Below are 16,144 nucleotides of genomic sequence, written 5' to 3'. Positions count from 1 at the left end.
GGTTTTTTTTTCTTGTAGTTACGTAATTTTACAAGCAGGTTAGAATAAGTTGAGTCTAGAAGGCAAGATTCCCAAGAGCCGAAATAGCTCAGTTGGGAGAGCGTTAGACTGAAGATCTAAATGTCCCCGGTTCAATCCCGGGTTTCGGCAAAGTGGAATTTTTTTTTCAATAATTTTATATTTTAACGATTATTATGACGAGCTCTATCTATATTTTAATTTAGTGATTGTATTTTTTTATTACAACATTTTTTATTATTTAATTTTTACTCCGAGTAATATATGTGTTTATCAATTTCCCGATTGCGTTACAGAAGCAAATGTCTTATTTCTATAAATTCATTTATTGTACAAGAATAGCACAAATAACAATAAATACTAAGGTAAATTAAAAAAATTATGTTCGTAATATCATCAGTTTCCTCTACATTTCAATTAATGGAGTCGATCAATATTGCTCCTGAACGATTCATATATTTTCTGTTAAATCTTTTGGATCCTTCTGTTGAACTAATTTATTTGTTTACCTATAATTTGATTGTTCGTTGGATGATTGAAAACCGTAGCAAAATTAAAGCATTTTGCACAATACACAGAGAATTTGTTTAACGAGTTTGTTTAACTCTTCCGTGAATAAAATTTTATTTGTTTAAGGCAAAAGAAATGAAGACCGATTATACTTTTTCATTTTGCCACGAAAATTAGATATCAATGATTATTATTAGTAGTCTGCTTGGTATTAATATATTGTTGATTGGATATTATTCTGTGCAAAAAATTTTATTTTAACGCGTATCGTCGACTATTCTATGCAAAAGTTTTATTTTATTTTGTGACGTGTCACCGGTTATTGTATGCAAAAAAATTTTTTATTTTATTTTTAGTCCTATCACCAGCTATTTTATGCAGAAATTAATATGTGCCACCGGCAACAACGCCTGCGCATGAATGCATGATTTTACTCATGATCTATCAACAATGTATTAATACAATCACTTGTTAATAAAACGCAATATAACAATTTTATTTATAGAAATTTTCGTTATGGACATTGTATACAAATATGAAATATTTCATTATGAGTAACGTTGATGATATGTACTTTTTAGAATTTTACAACTTACGATAAGGCATTTACATATATTTTGTTACTATGTATTTTGGTATTATAAATTACACACACATATACATATATATATATATATATATATATATATATATATATATATCACAACTTATTATTATAATTATACAACTTACAGCCTACAACTTTCTACTACTATTTATAATAAACCATTACAACTATAACTAAATATATAAACTATTTATAATAAACAATTTGCAATTTACAATGTACAAGTTACAATATATTATTACGATTGTTACTACTACATATTAAGATTAGCGCCTTACGACTTACGATTTCTTATAAAACTGCCTCTATCGGAAAGCGACTGCTCTTAATACGAGCACGAATGTTAAAATGAATTACGAATATTTTTACACGTTCAAATTTCCCAATATGTCAGATCCTAGTTGAATTGCAACTTCGTTAAACCATCCCTATTTCCAATTCAGAATGTTCCGCTACCTCTACATTGTATTCCTTCTTTATTCCACTCATCCGTGCAATCCATCAAATTTTGCTTAACCTCTGAATAAGATTGATAAAATTCACAACTCTTCCTAAAGCGACAATTATCAATGGAGAAACTCGACTATTTACAACGATGTAGCTAAACCGTTAAAAGTAATTCTCTTCCGCTTATCGAATCGAGATGCACGGTTGTCGTGCAACGACCACGATCCACGCTTTAAAAAATAAATTCTCCGTCTGAATGGTGTTACAGGTGTGAGTCGTTACGGGCTATACTCGTTATTCCCAGGGGGTGGCGGGGGCAGTTACGTCGCTGCCACTCCCACCACCCCTGGACCACCCACACCTGCGCGAGCTTACCACGCGACAACACACAAGGGTAAGTTTACAACGATTTCTACTTTATTTTACTTTCCCTCTCCCTTTCTGTCTGTCTCTTTTTATTCTACCTTTTGTCGCGAGTCGAGTCTTCCCGCCTATCATTTACTCTCGCGATTGATCTCCTTATAACTTGCTCCGCGAGATTTATTTTCAGCTCGTAGCAACCCTTTCGATACATGATAGCCGATATATTATCGCGTGCGGTTCGATTGGAATAGGATGAAAATAGCTCGGATGGGATATTTCAGTGAGGCAATGCTTTATCACTTTTGTTTAAATTTAGCAGATGGGAAAGTTACAGAAGTTGTAAGAAGTTTTCGCTGACTTCGCGGTGGGTGGCTATCGTGCTCCGTTGGCTTATTGTTAATGGGAGAAAGTAGTCTAATTTCGAATTCTGATGGATGGATCGAATGATCGGAGGAATATAAATAATCAAATTTCTTTTTTATTTCTTTCGTAATCGCAACTGCGTTTGTGCTAGTGGCGGGCGAGTATCGTGCTGTTGACACGTTGTTATAATGCGTTTGACGTGGTAGAAAAAACTAATATAATTAGAAATTCTGATATTTTAATCGAAAAAGTTATAATATTGACACTTTCTAATTCTCTTTGTAATTATGGCTATTGTTTGGGAATATCCTGTATAGAAACTTCAATTGGAATTTTACTACGCTTAGTATAAAGTATTTATTCCATTTTAGTCATTAAATTGATATTGGAAATATTATCAGATTCTAAAGTTGTTTAATTGTGCGATAGATGATATTGCGATTAGTGTATTTCGACTCTATACTCTTAATTTTCAATTTTCCATCTTTCAATTTTTTCTTATAAATAATATATACATTGCGTATTATGAAAACATTTCATTGTTACGATACTGAGAGAATTCCAGACATAACAAATATTTGGCAAATATGATCATTGTAATTCTTAGCGTGATATTTTGTCTTAAATATATGAATATAATATGATGAATGATAATATAAAATAATAATATAATCATCGATAACAATATAAATTTCCATTAAATTATATGCATGCAATGCACTACGTTCTAATCAGAATCCATTACCCTAATGATGTATTACCTGTATTATATTACGTTACCCGATATTCTGTGGTTTATAAACACATAATATTCAGATACATATTCCAGTACCCTAAATAATAATAAAGCAATATCGTAGTTAAATCAAAATATCATTTTTCTTTCTTTTTCAAATAAAATAATCCTATACAGTAGAAATTACGATAAAGATGATATTTAGCCTTCTGTAATCAGGATGTATCTTGCTTCTCATCTTTTAGTTGCATTAACCACTGACACATGTTATTGAATACACAAAATTAAATATTTAAAATTATTTAAAATATTTTCAATAATTTAATAACCCTTACATAAGGTTATTAATATTATTACTAACGACAATGATTTTTATTTGAAGAAGCAAGAGTTGCCGATATTTTTATTTTTCTGTAAATGTTTTAGTAATTATACATTTTCAGGTTGCTACCAAATTTTACCAATATAATCACAATCGTCGTTTTTATCATAGTGCCAATGAAATCTTAAAAGTATTTTCCTATATCCGTAAAAGTTTCCTACGATAAGAATTCAAATACTTTTGCGACTGTGTGTGCATTTACTAATTTCTAAATTATAATGCAATTACATAGCGAGTTAATAAATAATAAGGAAATTAAATAAAAGCATGCGCGAGAAGAATATTTTGACTAATGAAGCTACATACCACGTTGATTGCCTGTGCCTCTTGTCGATCAAAATATTTATGGGATTATTCTGATTCACCAATGTTTTCCTTTGTCTATCTTTCTTTCCCTTAATTTGTACCTTTCCGAGAACTGCTCCTCATACTACGCTTCCCAGAATACTGGCCCTACTATCGTCTGCTACGATAGTACGTGTATCGTAGTTGCGTAAACTTGTCGTGAAAATTCGGATATTTACGGAATCCATCGGCCTAGACCGCCGACACTTTGTTCATTGTTCGTGATCAGTCGGACTCACGCGTCTGCTGTGATTGGTTGTATGATGTCTGTGCTCTTGTGTTTATGCTGCTAGGGAACTGTGCTTCCGGTAGACGCGCTCCACGAGCATCCCCTTTTCGTGATCTATCGTATGTGTAATTTTACTTTGATTTGTTCACTGTTTACGTCGCCTTTGTAATTCTATTGATTTGTTAATCGTGTTTTTAAATTGTAATATAAGGAGGATATACTTTATTATTTAGGCAAACCAGCAAAATGTTATTTTTCGGGTACTTTAAGCTACTCTAATATACAGTGGCTACAAAAATATTGACGCGTACCTTTTTTTTTTATCAGGTTTTATCGCTTCCATAGTATACAATTTTGTGGTTGTATGGAAGTACTGCTAAACGATACGAAATTTAACATTATTTGAATCTAATTAATTAGTACGTAAATACCACAATGAAGTGTATGAAAGTGTATAAAACAATACATTTTATAGCCACTGTACGTGACAGAGAATGTTCTCAATTAATATTTTCTAGTAAACAATATTAAGATTATCGATGATATCGACACTAGAGTAATTTGTTAATATCGATGCTACTGCGAATATTGACAATATCGATGTTAGAGTAATGGAATCATTAATTAATATTACTGAAACAGTAATATATTAATTAGAAGTCATCAAAATTGAATCTGTTTCCGTCTAATAAAATATCAATATTTAATCAAATTTTAATATTTGAGGCTCTTAAAGCAGCGAAATAGAAAGCTTGCGGTTTTTCAAACGATCCCTACGTGTCTTTTACCATACCATATCTTCAATCGACCGTAGAACAAGAAAGATACCATTCATTAAGTGCTAAAATCATGCGTGTAAGACGAAAAATTCAACGCTACTGATATACATATACAATAGAACTCCATTTATCTCGGATTTGTGCAAAGTAAATTTTAGTCTGTCTCTGATTAAATGAACTCCTACTTATCTAAACATGGTCTTTATATCGATACGAATTCCAGTTGTATCAACTGTTTGCCTCACAATAAGATCACATAAATAGAATTGTATCTTTAAATATAACTCGTTAGCATGTTAAAGGCATCAATACGTTAATTCATCTTTTACGTAATATGCAAAAATTAACGAATTATTTTCACCATTAGATATCCAATAGCATGATATGCGTTAATTTGAAATACTACGAAAGAAACAGTAAGACATAGAGTTTTATTTTAATTTCTCTACATTTTTTCAGATACTTCGATACAATCGTCAAATCGTTGATAGATAATTCACTACCTTAAACGTGTATTTTGTTAAAAGAAAAACGAGCGTTTCGACTCGAATGCCGAAATCAAATAAAAGGCCAATCGATTAATATTTATCTGAAAAATTCTTCGTCTATGAGTCGAACCGAACTAGATTCGTTCATGTCATTGCAAGTTATTGCAAAGGTTAAGATTTAAATAAAAAAACACGAGGTTCTCTATAATCAAAATGTGCATTATGTGTCTCTATTTTATCTGTGAAAACATTTATACGTATATATATATGTAAAAATGTACTTACAGACTTCATGAGCATAACATGAATCTAATATGATAACTTGACATAAGAAGAGGGAACATAGTATTCAACAACAACGTCTGGTATTTAGGAAAAGTAATAAGTCTCTGTCTACGATTGGTTTCTTTAGTTGCATTCAGTTTGAATTTCCACGTACATCGGCGTTCATTTTCCAGCACTGAAAATTTCCATAATAATTGACTTCCTCAAATCATTGCGATAGAATTCATACGTATATCACTCGTTATTATTGACTTTCATCGTTCGTAAAATTTTGAAATTACGCAACTCGCGTAAAGTTTATGGTCGTTCAACCACTTTATGTGAAACGCTGCTCCCGCCATATTTGCGCGCATGTTTTGCTGAACGCGCAAATACATATTTTTCTCCTCGGATACGTGTGTTCCCCGCGACTTGCTTCTGTTTCGGACAGCTTCTCAAACCTTACGAAAATTTCTCTTCGTTTGTGTTCTTTGCGCCGCCTCCGCCGAAACCAACGTCGTTTGCATTATACGTTTTTATTCTTTTTTTTGCCCAATGCTTTTCCGTTTCACGTGAACATTCAGCGTCGATTTACAACGCGTGATTCGCCTGAGCTTAAATAACCGGTATTTAGTGCCTCGTGCCGAAAATTTTGCATCAAATTAGAGAATTATTGATGATGCGGTATATTAAGAGCTTTTCAGAACAATGGATGCAAATAAATGGTTTCATTAGTCTCGTAAAATAGATGGAAAGGTATTAATAAACATAAGCTTGCGGGTTGTTTATTTATGGGGTAATTTGATATGGTGGAGTGGTTTTAGTTTGGTTTGGTATAATTGCAGATATTTTAGAATACTTGTTCCTAAGAGCTTGATAAGTTAACGAAGTATTACAAACGGAAGAAGATCGTAAAAATATGTAGGAAATGCGAGAATGAGAAATGCACAGTTTTTAACGTTTAATAAGTTGTCGAAATATTTATATGTATATTATTTTCTAGCTATGCGTTAATTTCGTTTATTACGCGTATGCATTGATTATTTTAATTAGCATTTTTAATGGCGCAAAATGGTATCTGCATACAGATTAAAAAAAAGAAAAACTGTACATTGCGGAAATTGTATTATGGTTTCAGATTTTGCAATGTTTTCTATTCCTTAATGTGTTTTATTAATTAATTAAATTCTACGCGGGTTTATATGTATATTAGGTTGTCCGGAAAATTTCTTTCGTTTTATAAGGAAATAATAGACGCACAATGTTTTTTGTTTTATATTAGTTTATGGAATTATGCACGAATATAATAATAGAAATAGAACGAAATGGATCATACCTAATTCAATAAAATAATGTAAAACAAAAATCGTTGTTCATCTATTATCACCTTATGAAACGAAAGACACTTTTAGGACAACCTATACGTATTCAATTTCCGAAGAAGCTGTATTTTTCTCCCAATATTTTTAAAAGCGTTTTTAGGTATTCTTTGAAAATATATTTGCAATATAATTCTTCGTCTCGAAGAAACTCATCTACGTTATAATTAGGAAATTTGAAGAAATGTGAACGTGAAGCAGAAATGAGAAAGACATCAGACAGGTTAAAAGAGGAACATATGCGTGTGTTACACATAACGTGTAACTGTAATAACTTTCAAAGAATTTTCCAATTCTATGTAGAATGAACAATTCTTATAAATCTGAAATAAAATTAATCATCGAGAAAGTGTATTGAACCTTGCAGAAATTATTTCAATCTAGCACATGTTAGTTATTATGAAACTATTTATGAACGTATCAAGTACTTTTTATGCATTATGCTGAAAAAAGTCATCATGTTTAGACATAAAGTCCTTACATTATAAATGTATTATTTTTCGAGATACACGAGATTTTGACCGCCATTTGCTGAACGCTCAAATTTGGAAATTACGTCTTTCAAGAAAACCACATACATGAAAACACGTTTCAATATCTGATTCATAAAGTGAAGATCTTATGTTCATTGATGACTATCGTTCGTATCGTGTGCACCTTATAATACCGTACGTGCACGAAGCATTTGAAATCTCATTAACACTGTAAAACTTGGCATTACAAGAAAATTAAAAAAAAAAAAAGAAATAGAACGTTCAATTATTTTAAACTGTCAGAGTAATATACTACTCACACACACTTCAAGTTCCATTCTTATCCAATAAAAATTTCCAATCTTTTCAACGTTACTGTATATCGTAACCATACTAGAGCCTAGCAATACAATCATGTTGAACCAAAAACACGCAATGTCTGAAATACTACGTCGTTTGAGATGCCTCGAGAAAACCGATAATTATCAAGCGAATGCGGGCGTCGTGCCGGTATCGAACCGAGAAACGAAGGAGTCGATGGTTTCCGGGGAAATAAATTCGAGACGCGAGGCCAGCTGTGTTCCGGTCGCGACGCCTGCTATGGCAGCCTCGATACGTCGATGCTCGAGGAAGCTCGAGAGAGTCTTCAAACACGTGCGTGGCAATAATTTGTCCGTTGAGATGCGATCTAAATGAAATAATACGCGCGGGGCATTAATGATTGTCGGACGCGGACTACGCATCACCTGCTGCAGCTGCATACGAATAATGGGAAATTTCGACGAGGAAATTAAGGCTGACCGAGGGAAACGCTCTCGATTGTACGAACGTACAAATTCGCCTGGTCATTTGTATTGGTTTTTGTTCGCTTTGCATTTGAAGCTGGGAAGATTTTTTGTGATAATTGTGTTCGACTTTAGGCCAGTTAGAGATAATACGTTTATCGTATGTGTAGCATCGTATACATCTATTTTTGAAATTTTTTAATTTCGGTCAATTATAAAATTTTATTAAAATGTAAAAAATTCGTGATGTATTTTTGTTAGGTAGATACAAAAAGAATTGTTAATTATATTAATGCATATATTCATGAATAATAATTTCAAATTATTCCCATTTCTTATTGAAACAATGATTTGAAATATTTTTTCTAGAAACTCAAGAAATTCGGAAATTCGTTATTTTCATTACGCAAAATATTTATTTTTAATCAGCAAATAAATTAAAATAATAATTTTGTAGCGTGGCAAGTTGGAAATAAATTACTGTGCGTGCACCAACAACATAATTACACAATTGATAAAGAAAAAATGAATTATGAAAATGGTTATTCTCACGAGTGATGGTAGAATTAATTAAATTTTGGTAAACGAGGTCAGTTACATTTAAATAAAACGCGCTGCTATTTCATTTGCATCTATATTGTCTTTCGTTTTTATTTTGAATTATGAAGAAGCAGTAAAGGATTCCATTTTTGCGGTGAGGCAATTAATATACGAAAAAGAAGAGACAAGTATATCTAGATTGTCTGAAACAGGCAGCTAATTTATTAAACTTGACTAACAAATGCAAGATAATGATTTTTCTTGCATTTTCTTGCGACGAAGAGAAAAATATCAGGAAACAAATGTCATTTTAATTTCAATTTAATTTTTGATATTTCAACATTTGCTTCTATAGATACGATTCATTTAAAATTTCCTGTGTTTTTGCGTTTGCAGTTGCGTTTCATGTTTGTTTTCCATTAATTTTCCAATTATATATTTTATTTGAAAACGAAATTACATTCAAATATATTGCATTGAAAAGGTAAACTTTGGTAATTAAAATTTTTATGACACAGTAGCGTTATTTTATTACGAGAGTAAGACCAACTGAATTTTCATCTCTATATAATTATTTTATTTTGATGATTTTTGGAATTTTAGACGAGTGCCTTCTAGATTCGAGATCCTCGTATCATTTAAAATAAACATTAAATTTATTTTTCTTTAATCTATATACATAAATTGGTTTGTCGTATCGAAGGAAAGCAACTTCGATAGTAAACTTAAATTGCTTTGTTTCTATTAGTCACATATCCGGAATGTTCTTGCACGATTGATCTAACATCGTTAGTGAAATCTTACAAATTCGAAATTTTAAGTTACAAGTTACAAAATACTGCTACTAATAAATTCTCTTACATAAATTGATAATTATACAAATGAAATTTTGCTCGTAAATTTTACAAATTAGGGTTATTAATTTTTCTAAACGATGTAACATGAAATTAGAAAAGAGAAATCTACAACTTACTACTTCTAACTCTCCGCATGACGCACCTAGGATTATAAAACTAAGAAATTTACAAACAGCGGTTGATCGATTAACCTGTTAATCAATTCTTTAACCAGAAACTTGTATAATTATCTACAGAAGTAAATGCTGACGAACACAATTTCAAGACGATATATTTCCAACAGACATGAATCAACGAGTCGATTATTAACAAATAAGATACTTGCGAATAAAAAGATTTTCAAAGTCGAAGGATTGAAAATCCAAGTGACCAGTTGACTCGTCTCCGTCTGGTTCGTTTTTCAGAATCTCCACCTCGCAATTATCCAAAAACCGACTAGAAAAATATCGCTCTACGACCCGAAAACGTGTCTCGAATCGCCTAATTAAAACTCTATTAATTAGATCAGAGAGCAATGGCGAGTCGCGAGCGAAAAATCGTAATCGTACCGTAGCTGGCTACCTGGCGAAGTCGTTTTGTGGAGGGGGCCCCTCGGCATTTTTTCTCACCTCGAAAGCTGCCCCCGTCGGCGGGACTGGCCTTTCACGGGGCCCCCTCCTTGCTCGCACAATGGCGCAATTATGCAATTAAAGCGGGTGAATGAGGTGGGCCCGGTGGTGGGCAGGACGCGGGGAGGACGAAAAAGTCTCGACCAAATAGAATTCCATCGTAACGTGCACGTTCTCTGTGTATCCTGGCCGGTTCATCGTGCTGTGCGAGCGAGAAAGATCGCGAATTCTACGCGAGAATAGCGAAGGAAAAAGACAGAAAGACCGAAAAGAAGTGGACAGAAGAGCGAGCGAAGAAGGGGAAGGGGGTGGAGAGGTGGTAAGGGTGGCGAGCCGCGTCTTTCTACTTTCTACCTCCTTCGCTCGCCCCTAACGACCTCATTGTTCGAGGTGTAATCCAAAACGCCGTTCGCGAGGACCGTGCGTCCGCGCGAGTGAAAGAAAGCAAAAGAAATTAAAGACGAACTTTTTGGAGGCAGTGAGAGAAAGAGAAGAAGCAGAGACGCTTGGTTGGGGGAGAAAAAGAAAAAGAGAGGGATGAGCTGGTACGTAGAACGTACCGGCAGAAACACCTTAGACACCGATCGATTCCTCTTTAACGCCGTGGCCGCTTGTCTAAAATCGAATCTCGAGCCGCGGGCGAGATTTCGATTATCCCCGCCCGCCATGCAAATCCACGCGAACAAGCTGGCCCGCCTCGCGTGGCGCGAACGCGCCCGAGTCCGCGCCACGCTTTCCGTCCGCGCCGATCGCTCGAATCCCAAATGAATACGCGAATTTAGTCGAGGGTGGATGGTATCGGGGCTGGCCTTTGGGTTATGGGTAGTTGATGATCTTTTGGGATGGGTTGGAAAGGCTATAGTTACGGCGAATTCGTGTTATGATGAAATGTCATTCCGATGATTACGTCGGAATAATCAGATATGGAAATTACAGAGGAGGAATATGATAAAGTGGTAATTTGCTGTTTTTTTACGGATGAACAGTTTCAAAATTGTGCACATTGTCGATTAATTCCAATTCATTAAACATGTATTGCTTCAGCCTCCTCGTGACTTTTCTAAAAGGCTTATGTATATCGGAGATTTTTGGATTTAATAAATTACTTTTAACGATATCGAAAGAGATTTATAAAACGTGCAAAGGGAATTAGATATTTTATGGATATAAATTTAAGGACTGCCTGTATTTTCGAAACGTTGTTTTATTAAATAGATGACTGACTAACGTACAGCTTGACTTGGAAATTCCTTTCGTAACGTTTTAGTTCATAGAAATGAATATTTAGTAATCGTTTTTCAAATATTCTGAAAGTTATATGAAACTATATACCTAATCTCTAAAAGAACTCAGATATTTAAAATTCTTATGCTTTTCATACGTATACATCTAAGATTTAAATATTTCAAGTTTCAATTCTCAATTTCAAATTCAGTTGAAAATAAACCCTTACTCTCCGTAATCACATGCTACGATATTCCGAAAAAATCATTTCTCGTTCGTTTTATGCAAGCGGTAGAACTGCAAGTTCAGCGAAAAAAAAATTGTAAATTTATGTGAAACAAGTACGGGTTATGCGACTAGGATCTGCAACATATCGGAAGCTCATATTACTTGTACTTCTTTTTCATCGATTAAGATTTGAACGACAATCAATAATGCAATATTGGAAACACATATTTAATTTTTCTCTTTAATTAAAACGCTTCAAACACTTTCTACCACGTCATAAATTAAATAAAGGCAACTCTCTAGTACTTTATTCGTCTCGAAATGTCGCTCCACTTGTTTCACTTACCCTAATTGAAGAGTAGGTGATATAAATTACGGCTTTCTTTTTCGATTATACGAGAGACAGATAATCAAAGGTTTCGATTTCCATCTGTGCCTTGTAAGTTGTAAGTCTACGGCAAAGAGTTGTTCATTAATAATTCGTACGTTTCGTTTTTCTTTCATGCTGCGGATGGTCAGCAGAACGAACAGGTGAGTGCAATATTCAGAAGTATCATCACCCAGAATTGCTAGGGTGAGATATCTGCTTGACAACTGGTACAATGGAATAGATTAATTTGCAGATTAGTATTGTTATTGTACATAACATGGTATACTAGATAATACATTTATATAAATCAAATATAGTTACTCCAAATACAGCGTAACATTAAGCAAACTAGGTCATACGATGGATGTTTCAACATTGATAAGTGAAATATTATACGTGTCGTTTCATTCATATTACCCTGTTTTCTAAGAGACGTGCAACGAAAATGAAATAAATTAACTGTATCGTATACTCGAAACGGTTCAAAGGTTACATCGAAACACAGAAGGATGCAATAGCCGATGAACGATCGGAATTATTTCAACTCCATTCATCCACGAAGAAGTTGAAACTCTTAAAAGAGCAGTATCGCTCGTTCGAAACGCACTCTGTCACCTGACGATTTCCAATTGTTCAAAGGTCTCTCAGACCAATAACCGGAAGATCGTCAGAGGATTCCATCGTCATCGGGACAAAACAGCGAATCGAGACAATTTGTTCCAAAGTGTCGCTGTATCATCCCCAAAGCAAAAATACTGCCCGGCACAAGGGTAAAAAGCAAATCGGTGCACTTCCCTTCGCCCTGCTCGCTTTTCGCCCTCTCTCCCCAGTTCTCTGGCCACTGTCTGTCTTTCTTCCGTTCACGGTGGCGAGTGTCGCGTCCGATTTAAATGAATTTGCATAGATTTTCCATTTATCCGTCTGGCCGGTCGTTTATTGCATATTTATCGAAAGTGGCGAAGAACTAATGCGATAAATTTCAATAAGCCCATCGGGTAACGCGTCACACGCCGACTTTAATATTCATACGCGGGTACACAGAGGCTTTGGACGATCGTTCGCGAAATCAGGAAATGCAACAAACCGTCTACAGGCGAAGCAGCACTGGCAGAGAGAGCGTTTCGAAACGTGGAGGCGCGAACGATCCTTGTCGTGAGAGGATTCGATGCCTGATTTACGATCCAAGTCACAAGTCGAGCTGCTAGACGTTTTGCGCTCGCTGGACTGCGTTCCTTCGTGATTTTTCATTCTGCGTGTACCACGCCTCGTGCTTCTTTGCTTATTGCTGGAAACGACGAGAGAGATTCTGCCTCGATGGAATTTCGTTGATGAATTGGTTTGAGAATTAACGACTCGTTCGGCTCTTTTTTATATCGATAGGATGCAATGGAATTGATACGACGTTGATTCAGGGTGTCGTATAAGGATTCGGTTCAAACGCCTTCAATGCTTTATATTTTAATTCCAATTGTGTAATGACGTGGCTTGACGCTGCGAATCTTTTCAAAATTACAATTTTTAGTTCCCTCTTTTTTTGCAATTACTAAGTACAGTGTAGATGCCAATGTAGACATTTGTAGAATTGCAAAATGAAGGATACATATTTATATTGAATATTCTACTTTGAATATTTTGTATATTTTTGCACATGATGTGCATTCCGTACATTTTTGCATATTTAAATTTCTATTAAATATAGAAACATACACGATCTATTAATAGTAGATATGTATATCCTCCATTATTAATTATTTATGTTTTGCTTTACATTATTACGATATTTTAATAATAAGGATAATCTCTATATTTTAGTGCTAATTGTACAGATTAAAAATTACAAGTGAACCAGTGAGAAGTTATAAATAGCGAAATGTGCTAGATTTTACAGTCGGAATTAATTTAAGAAATAGTTCTCGATAACAATTTCACTGCTTCTGATATATCGAAACGAAAAATTCGAGAAATCCGCGTAAATTATAAAATGTTTCAAATAGACTACCCATTTTTACCCTTTTGAGATTGAATCTTTCTTTTTGCCTTTGAGAAGAATAGTTTTTTTCGTATCAATTATTAATAATAAAGAAACATCTCGGATGATCTTGTAAAGAGTGCATTATATAAAAAAAATTTGAAACCACTTTTATCAAAAGCGAATAAATTCATCGTTCAGTTAATTGATAACTTGTGCGAGGATCAAATATGTAGAAGTATCCAAAATGCGTATAATATGCACAAATATATAAAACATGGAAAACAGAACGCTCTTTATAACGTTTAATACGCGAAACAACTATCTACTTCGATTGCATTTCTGAATATTCATAAAAATCTGAATCTGTATATAAATATTCGGAGCCTACTTGCAAATGATACTCGAAACGGTTGCTGCAATAAGGCACAGCCAGGCACTTCCACTTTACAGCAATTTCAACGAACCAATAAAAAATAAAACCGAAAATCAAGTACTTTTTAAATGATGCTATAAAGCCATAATCAATTGATTGAATCGATTGATTGATCGTAATAATAAACTTTCGCACTTTTTGAATGTGAAACTTTCCAATACGAAACTTCTTTCTCTCTTAATAAATACGATTTGAATATTTGGAACTGCCACTTTGTTGTCGGTGCGAATCCTTTATTCATCAAATTTTTCACTTTGATCCTGCTTATTTCCCTGAGAGATTACAATATATGAATTTTCCACGAGACTGGACACAGATATGCTATTATGTCTGTGGAAACAATTCGCAATTTGTGCACGTTCTATGTACAATCGTATCGAGAAAATAATTGACTGGGATCAAAGTGACTATTGTGACTCTGAAAGCGGCCCAGTTCCGATTAGGGAGCCAGAGAAGGAGTAAATCGATTAATCGTCGGATTCTGTAGTTTCAGAGAGCGTGTTTTCCGCGGCCGTTGGAGTTGGGGTGGGTGGCTACACCTGGGGTGCTCCCACGCCACCCCCTGGCTCACCCTACAGTCCCGTGCCCGTGACGCAGCTCGAGTTGCTGGCCAAAAATTTGGCTAGTTTGGCTCCTCCGGGACAACAAGCGCTTAGTCTTCAAGGTGTTGGTGTGAACGTAGGCAGCTTGCATCACGCTCAGCACACACAGCATACTCAGCACACGCAACATACGCTAAATCTGACTGGTCTTCATCATCTTCATCATGGTGAGTGTTTTTTTTCTTTTAGTATAAATTATAGAAGAGATATATTGTTTGGAATTAAATTAGTATCAACAAGTTGTTAATTTCAAATGAATAACGTGATGGATGAATTTTCTGGCTTTCATAATTTTTATTATGGTGAGTTTTTTTATATATTATAAAGTACGAAGAGATCTTCTTTTTCTCGTCGTTTGGAACTGAATTAGCAATTAGATTAGTTGTAAGTTGTAAGAAACAAATAATATGATTGATAAGTTTTTCGTTAGGATTATTCTGGATTGCTCTTTGTGAAGCAACTAAGGAATGTTTAGGTATTTTTTTGGTAGAAAATGAATAAACTTGCAATTAATAACGATACACTTATAATAATTTGTTAAAAAATACCAGGTGCTCTAGAAAAGGTTATTATGTCGCGTGCAAATCTACTTTGAAAATATAAGATATGTATGAATTATGCTAGATACCGCCGTATATTATTTTATATATCGAATTAAAAATCTTAAATGTTTTCGACTCGTTAACCTTTAAACCATCGAGATCATGCTCGTTTGCGCAAAGTTACTTCTAATCCAACTGTGAGAAACATTAATGGTCTCGTGATGCAATTTGATTTTAATCTTAATTTCACGTTTTTAGAATTAAATGTTGTTAAGGGCAAGTAATACACAGAGCACTTTATTTATCTCGACTACTTTATCATCGTTTATCATTGTTACTGTTAAAAATGAAAAATAGAAGGGGATGAACATGACAGTTAGTAATTTTCCTTCCACAATACATTTTCTCTCCAAATTTTAGAGTTATCACTCATCTAGAGTTATTTTCTCATACGCCGTTGTAAAACATGACGAATAACAAGGTTGAATACAATAAAGAAAGTAATTTGTATTAGTATATTATCAGTAAATATTAATTAAAAAGAGATAGAACTTTAGAAAGTAGTAGGGAGTAATCTAGCAAGTAGTTCTAGAAATATGT

General features: G+C 34.1%; 1 protein-coding gene, 1 long non-coding RNA gene and 1 other non-coding gene across 6 annotated transcripts in view; all 3 read left to right on the top strand.

Moving 5' to 3' along the window:
- LOC126863481 (uncharacterized) overlaps positions 1-16,144 on the top strand; it is a 511,613-nt gene that overhangs the window by 94,524 nt on the left and 400,945 nt on the right. The window lies entirely within an intron of this gene.
- Positions 1-16,144, top strand: part of LOC126878295 (uncharacterized) — a 360,193-nt gene that overhangs the window by 241,697 nt on the left and 102,352 nt on the right. For all 4 annotated transcript variants that reach the window (XM_050640955.1, XM_050640963.1, XM_050640946.1 and 1 more), the window contains 2 exons: positions 1,851-1,976; positions 14,888-15,169. In XM_050640955.1, the coding sequence (XP_050496912.1) occupies positions 1,851-1,976; positions 14,888-15,169 (408 nt within the window). The remainder of the gene's footprint in view (positions 1-1,850; positions 1,977-14,887; positions 15,170-16,144) is intronic.
- Positions 78-150, top strand: Trnaf-gaa (transfer RNA phenylalanine (anticodon GAA)). The gene has a single exon. It is a non-coding gene; the product is annotated as a tRNA-Phe (tRNA).

The sequence above is a fragment of the Bombus huntii genome, chromosome 1, assembly GCF_024542735.1.
Source record: "Bombus huntii isolate Logan2020A chromosome 1, iyBomHunt1.1, whole genome shotgun sequence".
In the NCBI taxonomy this organism is placed as follows: Eukaryota; Metazoa; Arthropoda; class Insecta; order Hymenoptera; family Apidae; genus Bombus; species Bombus huntii.
Note: the sequence above shows the minus strand (reverse complement) of the source record. Positions and strands in the feature narration are given on the sequence as shown.